The sequence below is a fragment of the Melozone crissalis genome, unplaced genomic scaffold (assembly GCF_028551555.1).
Source record: "Melozone crissalis strain CALT ecotype California unplaced genomic scaffold, PUWL_Pcris_2 ptg000068l_1, whole genome shotgun sequence".
Classification (NCBI taxonomy): domain Eukaryota; kingdom Metazoa; phylum Chordata; class Aves; order Passeriformes; family Passerellidae; genus Melozone; species Melozone crissalis.
This window is the reverse complement of record NW_026535846.1, coordinates 13915527-13930896: the sequence shown is the minus strand read 5'-3', so window position 1 is coordinate 13930896 and position 15370 is coordinate 13915527. Positions and strand designations below refer to the sequence as shown.

At 43.5% G+C, this 15370-nt stretch overlaps 1 protein-coding gene across 2 annotated transcripts; it reads right to left on the bottom strand.

Annotated features, from left to right (window-relative positions):
- Window positions 1–203: 203 nt before the first annotated feature.
- Window positions 204–2458, bottom strand: C1GALT1C1 (C1GALT1 specific chaperone 1). 2 transcript variants are annotated; one of them, XM_054289736.1, is made up of 2 exons: window positions 2413–2458; window positions 204–1949 (listed from the first exon to the last, which is right to left on the bottom strand). In XM_054289736.1, the coding sequence occupies exon 2, from the start codon at window positions 1942–1944 to the stop codon at window positions 988–990; it is 957 nt and encodes a 318-aa protein (XP_054145711.1). In that variant the 5' UTR covers window positions 1945–1949; window positions 2413–2458; the 3' UTR covers window positions 204–987. The 2 variants fall into 2 exon arrangements, with proteins under 2 accessions (XP_054145711.1, XP_054145712.1); XM_054289737.1 differs by lacking the exon at window positions 2413–2458 and adding an exon at window positions 2068–2188.
- Window positions 2459–15370: the final 12912 nt, after the last annotated feature.

The window sequence follows — 15370 nt, the reverse complement described above, 5'->3', positions numbered from 1 at the left end:
ACAGATGTAACAGATGGATGTAGTACCTTCCTCAAGTCTTGAAACACCCATGTCAGGTCACTGAATTCTAAATGGAGTAAGTACTGAAGTGCTCTTTGTTTACACAGGCTGTGGGTGGATAGGAGTGTGACCCAGCAACTTGTGTAAAACTGAGTGCCCTCTATTGTTAAAAAAAAGAGCATGAAAATACCCAAACCAAACACCAAACTGTACTGACAATTAACCAAATTCTTCCTTGTCAACACTATTAGCATCCACTAACAGGAGTAAAAATAATACTGAACCTTTATTCTAACATGCTTATAGACGGAGTGAAATTTTAAATGAGCAAATGATCTTGTGCTAACAGACTCCCTGACCGTGTTAATACCTATGCAAATACAGTTTATCTTTCTCTTTTGTCTGCTTAGAAACAGTAGTCCAAAGGGCACTTGATATTACTCTGCTGCAAGATTTCTTGTCACCTTGCTTCCTGCTGTTAGAAGGCTGTACATGAGGTGGAAGGTGCTATATAAGCTCAAGATATTGAGTGTGTATTGAGTGTAAAAGAAATAGCTGAAAGTTACAGTCTTTGAGACTGAATCTGTAGTCAGTTTTATTGGTACAACTTAGAAAGATATAAAGACATTCTAGAAATGCCTGGAAGAACTGAAATAATCAAAGTCTTGCAAAAATATATTTTTAAGAGTAGACTAAAGTCCATTTCATTTTCATTAATAAATATTTACATGTACAAACCCTCCCTATAAACTTAATTTCCGTTTATAATAAACATTAACATCTTCTTTTTATAATTTCATTCCAGCACTGTCAAAAGCATTTCTCTATAAAAGATTTAGAAAAAAATCCTCCTTCCACTTTTAAAATGAAGAGCTTTCCCAACCCTCAATGTGCAAAAGAACCTGTACACCAGTACCAGAACGTGTCAGTACCACTGTGTGTTGTGAGAAGAGCCACCCCAGGGTTCCTCCTTCCCTGAGGCCCCCGTCAGTCATTGTCGGAGCCCGGAGGGGGCAGGAACACCAGGGCGTCGCTGTAGGAGTGGCCGTAGGGCCGCAGCCGGTACACGCCATACATCATCACGTGCATGTGGTTGGGGGCCAGCCCGCTGAAGGTGATGGCCATGTCGGAGCAGCAGCCGTCCACCACCTGCTGCGGGTGCGTGGACATGGCCTCCTTGATGAGCGCCCCCACGGATTTAGTGTTGAAGACGTCTTTCCCTTCGGAATCTTCGGCGTTTTCGGCGAACACGCCGCCGTACTTCAGGCAGATCGCCAGCTGTTTGTCCTCTGCCAGTTTCCAAATCATACCTCCCTGCTCTGGGCACTTGTCAGGGTCATCAAGAACACGGGAGAGGCGTCTTAGCGACTCAATGCTTAAGACGATCCCTCCCTCGCCATCTACATACTCAAGGTCACCAGATTTCACAGTGTGGCCTATGTAAAAAGGCTGAGAGGGGTCTTTTTTCAGTAAGAAATACTTGAGATTTTCAATTATAGCAAATGTTGTTGGATATGCAAGGAAGAACCAGCTGAATTCATCCTTATAGCGTTCGTATGCGATCTTGTAAGCTTTCCGCATCATCGCCCACATATCGTTTGTGTTGACGGCCACAGAATCGAACACTTTGACCTTTTCCGAGCTGTAGAATTCTGCCTTGTCACAGTGTTTGCTCCAGGTCTCCCTTGCTGCAGCCCAGTGCCCCAGATCTTTTGGTTTGACAAGGATGATACAGTACACATTGATGTTTTTACTAAGCTCCACACGTTCCCCTTCTGAGAGGTTTAAGACATCTTCCTTGTTGGGAGCCTGGATGTGATGATGCTCATGGTGATGTGCTTTGGTCCCGTGGCCCACCTTAATGTGTCCGAGGAGCGTAACCAACATGCAGAAAACTCCTCCAAGCACCACACCCTTGATGAAGGAGCTGCTTTCAGAAATCATTTTTCCTAGAAAAGAGACGCACTGTAAGAACTCACAGGAATAAGTGCACTAGTGCAGGTTCTATACGGTTCTAATGCAGTCCGCAATCTCTAAACCGCGCTGCAGTTCCCTCATCTCCCGCACCGGGACGAGGCTGGTGAAAGCTGTGGCGATATCCAGGTTCCCGGTCGCAGCTCTCGGTAACAGTACGACACGAGCCCTGTGCCCCGGCCCCTCTCCGCTGCCGTGACCGCACGGCCCCGGCCCCGCCGTCTCCTCGCCCGCAGCACCGAGAGGCGGCGGGACGGGCTCGGGCGCTGACGCGGCCCGCGGGGAGCCCTCCCGGAGCCCGGTCCCCGCCTGCCCCGCTCCACGGCGCTCGGTGCCGGAGCCGCCGCAGCTCCCCAGACTCCCCGACCCGCGGCCCCCGCGGTACCGCCGCAGCTCCCCGAGCTCCCCGGCCGCGGCCCGGCCGCTCCCGCCGCTCACCGGAGCCGCGCGCACCGCCCCTTCCTGCGCCGCCGGAAGCGCCGCGCGGCCGCCCTGGGCTCCGCGCGCTCGGCTCGGCGGGGCGGGGGCGCCGCCTGGCGGTGCGCGCGCGGCCCTGCCTCCCTCACGGCCCTGCCTCCCTCAGCTCCCCTCAGGAAGGGGAACAGGCGCGGGCCCTGCTGTGCCAGCGCAGGGGTTAGCGAACCTTCCCACTCGGACTGGTCTGAGCCTTGGCAGTCACGGTCCCAGCGCCAGGGACAGTCGCTGCTGGGACAGAAGGCTTTTCACGGCGGCCCCAGGGACAGGCCGGGTGCCCCGCTTGGCTCCCCACACACCGCACTCACGCAGTCACACCAGGCTTCCCCACCGGTTCGACCGCACGTTTCCCATAGCTCAGTCTCCGATGTCCCGTCCCATAAAGGGATTTATTCCCGGCACGGCAACACCTAAACAGCTCGAGCTGGTTCTCCGAGGAGAATCCCCGTTAAGCAACCCCTGGGTTTTTATCCCGTCACAGTGCCACAAGTGTCACAAGTGTCGCTCCCTCTCACAAATGTCACTCTCCCTACTCAGTCCCCTGCCCCTGTCCCAGTCTCTCTGTCCATCCACCTCACTAGCAGAACTGGCCTAAAACTGTATCCAGGATCAAATCAAATACATCCAAGTATATCTGGGATCAAATATATATCAAGTATATCAGTATTTCAGGTATATCCAGGGACAAATCCCAGAGATACTGCCATAAATTTCCTAACCAATACAATAAACTGTGCTTAAAGCATGGCACATTTCACTTGTTGCTCTGCCTCCCTGGCAGACAGCACAACACACACAAAGTTAGTTAATATTTAGAATAAACCAAAAACCTTATTTACAACTGATACAGCCTTTTATTTCCTTCAGTGATAATTGTTCTCATCTCCAGATTGTCAGAATCTTTTTCATCAGCTGTCAAGAACTTGGAGTTGGCACCTGATTTGAACGAGCATCACAGAACAACAGTGTGCTCCCTTTTCCCACCTGCTTCTTGGAAAAAAAAAAAAAAAAAGATAGGAGAGCACTGCTGTCAGCTAGTACAGGTAGGGGAACGTCACTCATCCTGTATTTCCCCACCTGACTGCTTTAAAGGAATAAATATGTGGACAGTCAGGTTTTTATCACATACCAGAGACTAGAGATGAGTTCAAAGCTTTTTTTAGTATCCCCTGTTTGCAGGATCAATTGTGGCTTTCAGGGCTTCAGCAGTTGCTTGATCTTTAGAGAGATTTGAATGAGTTGCGACTCACTGCTTCAGCAGATGCTTCAACAAATTGTTTTCCTGCTTAACTTCAGTGAGGTTCTTTCCAGCTGTCTGACAGAATGACTAATGTAGCTACAGGTCTTGACTGTTGCTTTAATGTCTTTTCAACATTGCTTATATCCAGCAGTAGATCAGTGAAGAGAAAGTCTAAGCAGCATGGAAAGCATGTTACAAACCCAGAGAGACTCTTTGGCTTCTGAAGCTGTTGCTTGGTGTTAAAAAGACTAAAATGCCATAGTAATGCATAAGGTCTCACCACAGTTATTGTGAAGTATTTTGGAGCTCATTTAGACAGACACATAGTCTTGTTAACTATTCATCTCAAATTACTGCAAGAAACTATTCTTAAGAACTTCAGGGGATTTGAGCTATTCAAGTATTTGAAGTGACTCTGCCATTAGCTGGGAACCAACCAAATCTTGTAACTGAGAAAGGGCCAGCCCTAACATGGAAGTTAAGTGAGGAAAGTCAAGGGAAATGCTCTGTCACGTATAGGAATGAACAGGAGAACCGACTCCTCTAAGATCACTGCAAACGGCCTTGCATTAGCTTTGTATTAAAACATGCACTCCTGTATTCATAGAGAGTATTGCCAGATTTCATCTTTGAGTACTGACTCGTTGTCCATGGAGATGTTCATTGGCTGCAACATCATCTCCTACTTCCTACTGATCCTTCATAGTGTCTCTGGGACAATAGCAGCCTTTGGAACCCACAGACCTGTGTCAGGATCTACACTGCTGACAGAGCTGATAGGCTCCATGGTTCATTGCTTATCTCCAGAGACAGAACTGTGTTTTTGTTATTTTCTGTTTGTCTTTCTTCACTGCCTGTAGCTGCATTTGCCTTCTGGTTCTCTTTCTTGCCTCCAAGGAAAGACATCAAACATATTCTTGCTGTGTGGCGCTAAATATGCTTGAGAGATTGGCTATTATCAAAATATATTTGATAGGAACTTTGTTCCAATTAATGTGAAATGTTTCAGCTGACACATGACTTGTCATCTTTTACAGGCACTGCTTGTTAATGATCACAAATGAGTGTCCAGACCCATCTGTCTTCCTGTTATGTGTGTGTGCAGGGGGAGGCTGGGCTGGAGCCTGCAGCTGCACTCAGAACAGGTAACTGAAGCCAGGGAGAGCTATTGCAGGTGTTTCTGAGCAGTTAAAACACCAGTTGAGCTACATGTCATAGAGAAAGAACCCCTAATTAGGAGATACTGTTGGAATTAAGAGAAATGCAAAGGTGAGGTTGAACTGGGACAGCTGATGTTGTTGTCACACCATCCATATGTTTATAATGCTGAATCTACTGGAAAATGCACAAATTCTACCTGTCCATTTGACTGCATCAGAAGAGGGAAGTTGTAATGAATGAAAGGGGAGACTTTAGACAAGTCCCTGCCTTTGCTCAGCTCTCTGGTACTAGACAGTGGCTTTATTGAGGCAGCCAACACCCCAAAACCCACTCTCTCTCAAGTCCTTAATAATGACCAATCAGGCTTATTACAACATGAATTATTTATTGAATAGACATAAGGAAAGCACACTCAAGGCTTTAACAGATTTACTTACAACACAGAATAAACAAAAGAACTACTACTAGATAAAAATACAGTGCACAGTAATAAAGGTATCTATGTTACAGCTAGCAAAGAAACAGTATAGATTAGAGCCAATGTCACTTACCAACAAATTATGGTGGTGTGCAAAGAGTCTCCTAATTCCTCTGAATCCCAGGGAAGTATCTCGATGTGAATGTCACCACATCGAGGAGAACTTTCTACACACGCTGAGAGTGTAGAGGAGATTTCTGGTTTCATGAAAATCATAGTGGTCTTTTATAGCTGTAAAAAGTGCTTGTCTCTCAGTCATATATTTCTGGCTTATCCTTTCCCACCACTCAAGGAAGGATGTTTATCGCTGGCTGAAGGTGTTTTCAGCTGAGGTAATTCATCCCAAGACAAACCATTCTGGCCTAGCTTAGCCATGGGGGAAGTATCAGGAGGTGAAGGGTCCTGTCAAAGGGATCAAGTATGGTTGTGGTCTGAAGGCTGCAAACTCACCTTGAGTAGCTGAACACCCATTGGAGCCAACAGAGATGGTGCAGGAAAAGGACTTTTAAGAAGAGGTCAGCTATGTTCTATTACAGTATGGCCCTTCCAGTCATTTCATGCAGCCCATAAAGTGTGTAATTGAACAAACATATCTGCTGAGGTCTTCAGTCCTATTGTTGAAAAGTTTGGGAATCTCTGTTTTGAAGTCATAAAATAGTGAAGTGGAGATTCTAGTTTGCAGGAAAATAAAGCCATATTTCTTCATTCAGTTCACAGGCACCTGCTCAGCTCAGCATTTCTTTTGAGGCAGATGGATTCCTGAGCCAAACTTTAGCCACCTCTTCTGAAAATTTTGGCCTGCATTCTCTTTTTCACTTCAGTTTTCCAGATTTAAGAATCTGGAATCTGAAAAGACACAAACTCTTTGTAGGTCATGTGCATTTTGAGTCACATACAACACCAAAACCTTGTCATAAAGGTAGGCACTGGACAAGGGAAGAAAGTTTTAAAGCCATCAAGTGTTATATTTTTAATACTTATTTCAGAATTCAGTTTGAAGTATTTACCTTTGAAAAAGTGTTCTCTCCAATTGTTGGACAAAATGTGGAAATTACAGTTGAAATTCTCCTGTATTTATAGGAGGTAATGCATAATATGATCTTTTAGACTTGAAATCTGTTAAATTGATGAACTATGTTAAACAAGTTTTAAATTGCTTTTCTCTCCTCTTTCTTCCATGAACACTGTCAGGGAAGGGCTTGGCATTGAAATGGCTGTTATTTAGATGGTGCCCTCAAGCACAGGAAGGTATGTGAGAAGGAAAAGATATGTGACTCTAAAAGAACTTGAGACTGCTTTATAATTTCTTCAGTTTTTCATGTGTGTCCCTGAATACAAAACTCATTCTCTGAGTGTGCTAAATCAATCAAGTGAATGCTAATGTCCTGCTGGCTCCAGCAATTCAGCTGGAATTGAACTATCAGAGACAATGCCTAGAGCTGAGCTGACATCATTCTGAGTGGCTCCAATGCAAAAGTACAACAGAAAGAGAATATAAACTAGGCATTTTAATGTCAACTCTCTTAGAAGCACGGGAAAAAATGAATCATCATTGATCAAATAGAAACAGAAAAAAAAAAAAAAGAGGCAATGATAGGGAAATCTTATTTTCACGATCCCAAAAGAAAAAAAAAGTTGAGATGAAAATACCATTCTATTAGAAGGAATGGGTTCTTAATAGGCCTTTAAAAGAAAATGCATGAAACAGTGATGCAGTGATTTTGTGGCATCTTTAAGGAGCTTAGTGTTGTCAGTCTGGGATTATTTGAAAAAGGCCTTCTGCAGAAAATTATGGGATGGTATGTGCTGCATAGTCTTCTCTCTTCTCCCCTAATTTCTCTAGAGCTTCCATATACCTTATACTCTTTATGTGGGACTTTTGTTTTTAATATGTGCAATATCTAACATACTCATAATTTGGAGAGTACACACATGGTTTGAGATGCTGATATGCTGGTACATGGGTAATTGTGCCCTAGTTCCTGCTCATATCTAAACATCTATCTGAAGGTAAATAAAGCAGTAGCTGATTGCTACACCTTTGGATTTAAATTTGCTATCTCATTAATCTGAGGAATTTTAATTGAGGAAAAAATTATACATGCTTGGATCAGTTATATCAATACAAGAGGAGGTGAAGCTGCTATGACAGAATAGAAGAATCTGTTTAGGAATGTGAATTGTCAGTGATGTGCAGTATCTATTCACATGCTAAAAGATTGCATTAAAAGTGATAATTATGTGCTGTTTTTGCTGCTTAAGTAGTTAATGCCATTATAACTGTGCTGCTTAATGGAAAAGCTTAGAATCAGACTAGCATGGGAATACTAAAAAATGTAATGGATTTCTACTCAAGTAATTCTTTCTATTATGAAACAAACCCACCAAATATATATAACTAAGTCTTTGGATTCAATTATTAATCCTCTCTTCCAATTTGAAGAGCAAAATTATCACTTAACAGCAGTTCTCTGAAATAGAATTTTAATGATTCTAGTCATCTCATAGTTGAACATGTTTTTCCTGATCAGTACAAAGTCAGAAGATTCTCAGTGCTGAATCATTTTTAATTATTAATCTGAACCAGGTAAAAAATACAGTGTCAACAGCATGTCTTGAGCATCTGTCAGAGAATCTGTCAGAAATGTCCTCTGTGGGTTGTCCTGTGTTACCTGGCTTCTCTGCATGAGGAAAAGACTTTGGTACATGGTATTGGAATGAGACTGTAGATACAATGCATAGGAAGAGAAATATGCCATATGCCTGGAGGGATTCTTTTGGCCTGATCCCAGCATTTCATAGTTCTAAAACAAATTTGATGGGCTTCATTATAATGTAATCCTGTCTCCCCAAGGAAATTGCAGTAGTTTAGATGAAACTCTTGTTTTATCTTGGGAGGAAGAAAAGGAAGCAAGTAGAAGACTGAACAGTTGTGTGTCATCCTTTTACAGGTTGGTGCTACAGCAAATGGATTGAGGTATTGTGGTGGTGCAACTTGTGCTCCTTGAATGTGTATTCATGGTTTATAGGGAGGTGCCACTGGGGGCAACTGCTGTTGCAAATTCAAAATCAGAAATAATCTCTTACAGAAGCTCTGCAAAACCTTTCTACCAGATAAAGGTAGGAAGACCAAGTTCAAAAAATCCTTCTGTTTTTATTCTTAGCCACATATTTTCATCTATTCGTGCATCTGGTTATTCCCTGCATCTGGTTACATCCCCTCTGATGGCAACTATCTGTGCTTTTTGATTCTGATGCTAGAGAACTAAAGTTATGTATTTAAAGCATTTATTCTACAGAGTGCATGTCATTTGACACAACAGTAATTTACCCCCAGGAACTTCCTGGCACATCTGTAAATCAAGTCACTTCTTCAGGCTAGCAAGATGTCAGTCCTTCCTCACTGCTGCTGTTTTGGTAATTTATATAGCATAAGTCAAGACTGACCAAGATGTTTGTTTGGCCTGTTACTAAAGTAGTAAATTTCTGGACATTCTACAGAGAATACCCAGTGTTACAGCTTGCCAATCTGTTTAGATTATTACATACTTTTTCCTTTTCCATGTATTTCTATTTTGTTTTGGCTCTTTCCATATCTTAGATGTAATAGATTCATATTTTATGTTTCCAAAGTCTTTCTGATGAAAGTGTTGGGACTTCTTTACAGATGTACTCAGTTTTTGCTGACCTACATCAGGAAAACAGAGCAGTCTTACATCAGTGGACAGATATTGTGAGGTTAAATTTATTTTGCTTTGAAAATGAGACCTTGATACAAATTGGCAGAAACACTCATGTGCAAACAAGAGTCTTGAAAGGCTGACTCTGAGGTTCTCTGATGCTATTGGGATCAATGGAAATGTTGCTGCTTCATTTTCTGCTGTGGTCTGAAATTGCCTGTCTGCAGTAGCTGGGCTAATTGTGGGAGTTTTCTGGGATTTTTCTGGATCAATGCCCATCAGGAATGACACCATGATCAACATTAATATAGATCTTAATACTGCTCTCCCTCCTCAGCTTGAAGTGAAAGGGAACTGGGAGTGTAGGATCAAGCCCTTAATTTGTCTCTTACACTTGATTTGAGGCTTATTGTCCATGGTCAAGCTAAAAGGGTAACAGAGTAACTCAGGCCTGTGAACAACTCATCATGTTAGACAGAAAGCAATTGGGTCCAAGGCGCAGCATGTTGGAACTTAGCCACTTCCTTTCTCTTTCAGTGCTGTTCTGCCTTCTCACTCCTCGAAACAGTCTCTTAATCTCTTTCTGTGGGTAACTGGGCTTCCTTCCTGAAAACTTCCCCCACTCAAACTGCATTTGGAAATAATTTTATATTTATGCTTGATACAAAAGTTTTCAAAGGAGCTTCACAGACACTAATCAGGGTGAAAATGCAAATCTAAAATCTGTCTTGTTTGAAAGTTTCCTTTGGAAACCATTTAATTTCTTACAAGCACACTTTGGCAGATGATGTGGCCCTTATAGTAATAAATCACAGGAACATGAGACACTTCACTGCAGCTGTGACATGGCTAGTTAGGATCCTATTCAAGAAAAAGGCTTAGGCAATGTATTTTCTTTCCCATACTTTGCTGTGCCATTTCCCCCCCCCCCCCCCCCCCATATAGTTAAAATGAAAAGACTCTCAGAATGCTCTTATAATTGTCTTCTTAGAGTTATAATGTGCAAATGCTTTTTTCTAAAAGATAAAAATACCCAAATCTTAATGGAGCCTTTTTAAATGGCACAGCAGTAACTCTCCAACCTCCTTCATGGTTTCCTAAATCTCTTTAATAAGGGTGAGAAGCAGCTTATAGAGGTCTCTCTGATTAAAGGTTTGACCTGGAATTACTTTGAATTTGTATTATGGAGTCAGCAGGTTTACTGTGGTAAGTCTTAACAGAATCTTTTGAAGTGCTTTGCAGGTAGAGCTGTAAAGACTGTAAGTGTTCTATAAAACTTGCTAAAACCACAAGAGAACCAGTTAGGCATCAGGGCACTCTTGGAAAGCCATATCCACAGAGCACAGGGAACAGGATGCCTCACTAGTTTAAAGCCTGGGTTGGCAAGTCTTGTGAATGGGATTATATGGCACTATTTCAAGCAAAGGAGGCTGGTTTCAGTCATCTGTGAGGTCCCTTCTACCCTATGGCCAGGGTTCCTGCAAGATTATTATCACTAAAAGAATAACAATTCTAAGAAATTACTCAAATCAGTAAGAAATACAGCCAGGACAGTGAGTTTCATGGAAATTAATATGCCCAGTGCTTATGTCCATGCATGACTTGGCTCAAAGGAAGCAATCAAGGACACAAAAGCCTGTGAGGCCTTTTAACCCCACTTATTTTGAGTTTTATATCTGTAAGTTTTTTAGAAGGTGATGTTCTCCTGAAGGTCACCTAACTCTCTGCTAACAGATTTGTTTTATTTGTCTGTGGTGGTCCTGTAATTCTGCTGAATGGAAATGCTTCTCTAGGATGGGTGGCCTTTAAGGCTTGGGCAAAACTTTCAATATGGGGCAGTTTTATTGTGCAATACTTAATGGCTGACTGCAGGTGTATTTAGGAGCAGAGCCATCCAACATCTACAGTACTTGTCAGTCTCAGAAAGGTCAGATTTTCATTGGCAATGTCCTTTTTCTTAAATTTTTTGCTTTTTTGGTTGGACTTTTTGATATGAATATACTGACAGTATTCCTGTAACTGCCAGCCAAGGACAGGAAATTGCAGCTTGCGGAAGTCAGCTTGCAATAAGGGTGTTGTTTGCTTTGGAGAGTCTGTTTGCTAGGTCTGTATGTCAAATATCAGCACAAAGGCAACACCATCTTGCTAACAGTGATGATATTCTTCATCCTTTTAGACAGGGTGCCAGGACCTTCCCTCTTTGCTGCACCCAGCTCCTGCTGCTCTGCTTTTTGCAAGGTGTCAGGATGTGCCCTTGGAGACCTGCCTTCTACTGGGGGCAGGTGTGAAGCAGCGTGAGGGAGCCTGGCTCTCCTGTTGTCTCTCTCACCTGCCCAAGGTCCAGGATGTGCCGCCCAGAGCAGCTCGTCCCCAGCACACAGGGCTGCTCTGCACTGGCAGTTTTCTGGGCAGAGGGGGAAGCACTGCTGATGGGGAATGAAAAGAGAGGAGTCTGTTTTTCCTGTCCCAACTGCTTGAACAGAAAGGTTGTTCAAAGTGGACCCAGATCTGGAGAAGGGAATCAGGGAGAACCCTCAGATGGAGTGGGCAGAACACAGATGGTGGAAAAGAGGACATGGAAGTGGCACAGCAGAAAGCTCTTTTAAATTTAAAGAAAAGTGAAAAGTTTTGCAGCTCATGAAGGGAAGCCTCTGTCCAGCTCTCAGAGGCCAGTGGGGAATTCAACAGGAACTGGCTGGAGTAGCAGCAAGTGTTGGGAGAGTTGGACAAGGCTGAAATGAAAATGCTGAGTAAGGACAAGAGATTGCAATTGATGTAGATTTGAAGGCAAGTGGTTGCCTCCTGCAAATGCAGAATTAAACATACTGCCTTTAATCACCATCCTCAAGCCTCTCTGATGTTTTCCTGCTATGTTAAAGGAAATAGTAACCCTGGCTCAGCTGACAAATGGTAGTTCATTAGGATATGGTAATTTGATTGCTTTTGATTATCTTTCTCTGCTCTTAGTATCTGAGCAAGACTATTCTAAATTGTAAGGGAAATAATTTGTTCTGATTTATGCCACCAAAAAAACACAAAAGCCCAAAGGAAGATTAATTCCAAGGAACAAAAATGTCTATTAACATAAATGACTCTTAGCCATAGCGAGCATTAAACTTAAACTATTCTCTCCATGTGGTGCCAGTGTTTTTAGTGTAGAGGCTTGAGTGCTGCATGAAGTGAAAGAGGAATAGTGGAAAGTTGATAGCTCAGCTAGGCATTGAATTGGTACCACTTCAGAAAGCTTAACAGATAAGACAGGCTTGAGAAAAATAGGTGAATCAAAGCTGTAGTTAGAAAACCACCTCAGTCCCAATGCACCAGTTTCTCCTGTGCTTTAGTAACCATACTTCTTTTGATTAGCTTGCCTCACCTTGTCTCAGGAGATGAAGTCTGTAACAATGATAGAGAACTCTCTTTTGAACTTCTGTAAACTCACTCTGCAGAAGGACTAAAACTGGATTTCAGCTGAGTAGCTCTGATGTTGTCTAGCATCAGGAAGAGCATTGCAAGCAGGATAGATATCCTGCCTGGTGTGTGCCTGCTGAGTAAAGTGCTAGAGAGGTGCTTCCCATTTTTAGGGCAGGGCTGCTCAGAGTGCCACATGAGGCCTGCTGTGGCTCAGACCCTCCCTGTGTGAGCTGTCCTCAGAACAAGTGAACTGTGCTGGCAGCAGCCCAGCCCAGCTCTGTGCCTGTGCAGTGCCACCCTGCCATCTCTGCTGTGGGAGGACAGTGCTGTGCTTTGCAGTCACCATTCTATGTGCTGCCAGGCACCCACAGCATTTGCACTTGTCTGCATTTCTTCTGCTCTGCAGCAAGCCCAGCACATTTCCCTCAGCTGCAGAAGCTGCTGTTCTGCGCTTGCACAACAAAGCAATTTGCTCAGGAGGTGTCAGGGCTGTGTCAGCCCAGCACAGTGGGAGATGTCCCTGTGCTCTCTGACCCTTCCCAGGCTGAAACTGAGGAACTGGAGCTGACCCTGCTAATCAAAGACAGCACTTGTGTCTGTGCTGCAGCTTGGGGTAGTCTTGCAAAGAGCCTTTGCATGCTGAGCTCTCCTCCCTCCATTTACATTGCTCCAGAATGTTGGGCTCAGGCTGGGTTGATGAGCACTCAGAGTCAGGACTGGGGGAATGTCCTCACCTTTACAGAAAGCAGAAAAGGTCTTGGCTCTGTGTAAGCTCTGCTCAGTAATAACAAAAGCATCTCTATATCATCAACCCTGTGTTCAGCAAATCTAAAACAGAGCCCTATACCAGCCACTGTGCAGAAAATTAACTCTACCCCAGGCAAAACCAGCACATCTTCCCTCAGGATTAACTTTGTGGAGGCTAGTTTCTACTGGGTCTTCTTTTAGATAGACTTAGAAACTGAACAAAAATGAAACTATTTTGGGCTATTTTCATAAAAAACTGAGTTGCTTTCCATCTACCACAGGGTTAAATGCATGAATGCATTCATTTTTAAGCAAATATCTTCATAAGGCAGAAAGTAAATAACAGCCAGCCAGCTTCATCTCAGTCAAAAGAGTGCTGCCCTTTCCTAAGCCTGCACTCAGCACTACCTCTGTTGTGAGCCACCCCCAAGGGCTGGATCAGTACCCTGCTACCAGCCTTTATAACACAGAGGGAAAGCAGACCCCAGAGGAGCTGACTGTGTTTGGGGAGAGAAAAGCTGCCTGAAAGCTTCATCCTTGGTTAAGATTAGTCTGCTGCCTGTCATATTTTAACTCCAGTTGCCTTTCAAGCAGACATCTAAACTCTTGCCAGCAAGAGATGTTGTAAGCCATTTTGTTCTGGTTGAGGTCTGTACCTGAAAGACTGGTGATAAAATCCTGTACATTAAATTACAGTGGAAAATAGCAGCATGATACAGCATGAGCTGCAGTGTTGTGTGTATAAGGCTCTTGGCACAGTATTAGTCTTGGTCTGTGAGGAAGATTTCCACAAAGTAAATTAAACAATTCACAACATTTCCTAATTCAAATCATTTATTCTATCTTTGTCAGATCTGCATTGCCTTCTACAAGACTTCAAACCAGATCTGTACATGGCATAGCTGAGCAAAACCAACTTGGGTGAGACTTCTTGTTAATGAACAAACTGGCTATTGCTTCAAAGTCTTTGCTTTATAGCTTGACTGCAGAACAGATAAAAGGTTTGGGAGTAACAAAGGCATCAATGTTTTCATATTTTTCTGCTTTTTCTGTATGATCAGTGGAGGTAAAAGTGTGTGCTGGATCCACCTCAGCAGGGTAAGGTGCAAACAGGTGAGTGCTACCTCCTAGTTAGTGCCTCTGAGCCTTCTGAAGGAGAAGATGACAGTGCTGCTGCTGTACTGCAGGAAGGGATGAACTCCTCCTGCACTGAAGGACTGGTGCTACTCCTCCCATTTCCTAGTCATGCAGTTAGAAAGATCTACTATTTGACTACAGTTCCTGAGCCTGGCTTCTTCGACACCTTAAAATAATGTCTTGAAAGTAGAAAGGACCACGGCTGACTTTCTTGCTGTAGAACATTTCTCTTAACTCGAGAGGCTGAGTTACAAGCTGCATGGACAGGGGGGCTGTGAATGACAAAGGATGACTGTGCTGGTGGGGCTGTACAGGATTTTGGTAGGCAGCTCCTACAGCAAATAGCCCAGGGCTCTGCTGGCTCCCACTGGTCTGGTTTGCTCTGGGTGGGTGGTGGAAATTATTTCCACTCACAATACAAAATGGAGCACACTATTTCAAGAACAAAAGTCAGATTTTTCTAAGTGCAGCTAATGGACTGAATGTTGGATGTAGAGCCCACATGGGTCACTCAGGGAAGCTGAAATAGCATCATGAGCCTTCAACCCTGACAGCTCCTGGTTCAATAGTGGCCCTAGAAATAAAAATCAGTCTGAGTTCTAGTGAGTGCCAGGCTGCAAGCTAAATGTGCTCTTTGACAATGAGATGAGGTGTTAGGCAGTGAAAAGGATGGGTAGGAAAGCTCTCTTGGCCCTTGCTTCCTTTCTTCTTGCCAGATCAAATAAATGACCCTGAGGCTTGAGAACACTGTAAAATAGCAGGTGTACATGGGTCAAGCCTAACTGCTCTAGATGGAGCAGGGACTAACATGCTTGACTCAATTTTTCCCTTTTTCTCTTTTTTTTTTCTCCTACAGATGGGTTATTTTGTTTCTACTTTAGTTATATTCACATCTGTTTCTCAACAGAGATGTTTGTTTTTATACCTGGAGCTGAGGCTTTCTGTGGAAGATGAGTTATAAAGTACTTAATTAGAAGGATGGAGAGCAGCTTGAAATGAAGCCTACACCTTCCAGTGAGAGTGACATTGTACTTCTCAGCTGTGCAGGCTGTATTGATTAATTCATGC

Excerpts from the sequence above, each read along its gene's own strand:
- C1GALT1C1 (XM_054289736.1), bottom strand. The coding sequence starts at position 1,944 with ATGATTTCTGAAAGCAGCTCCTTCATCAAGGGTGTGGTGCTTGGAGGA.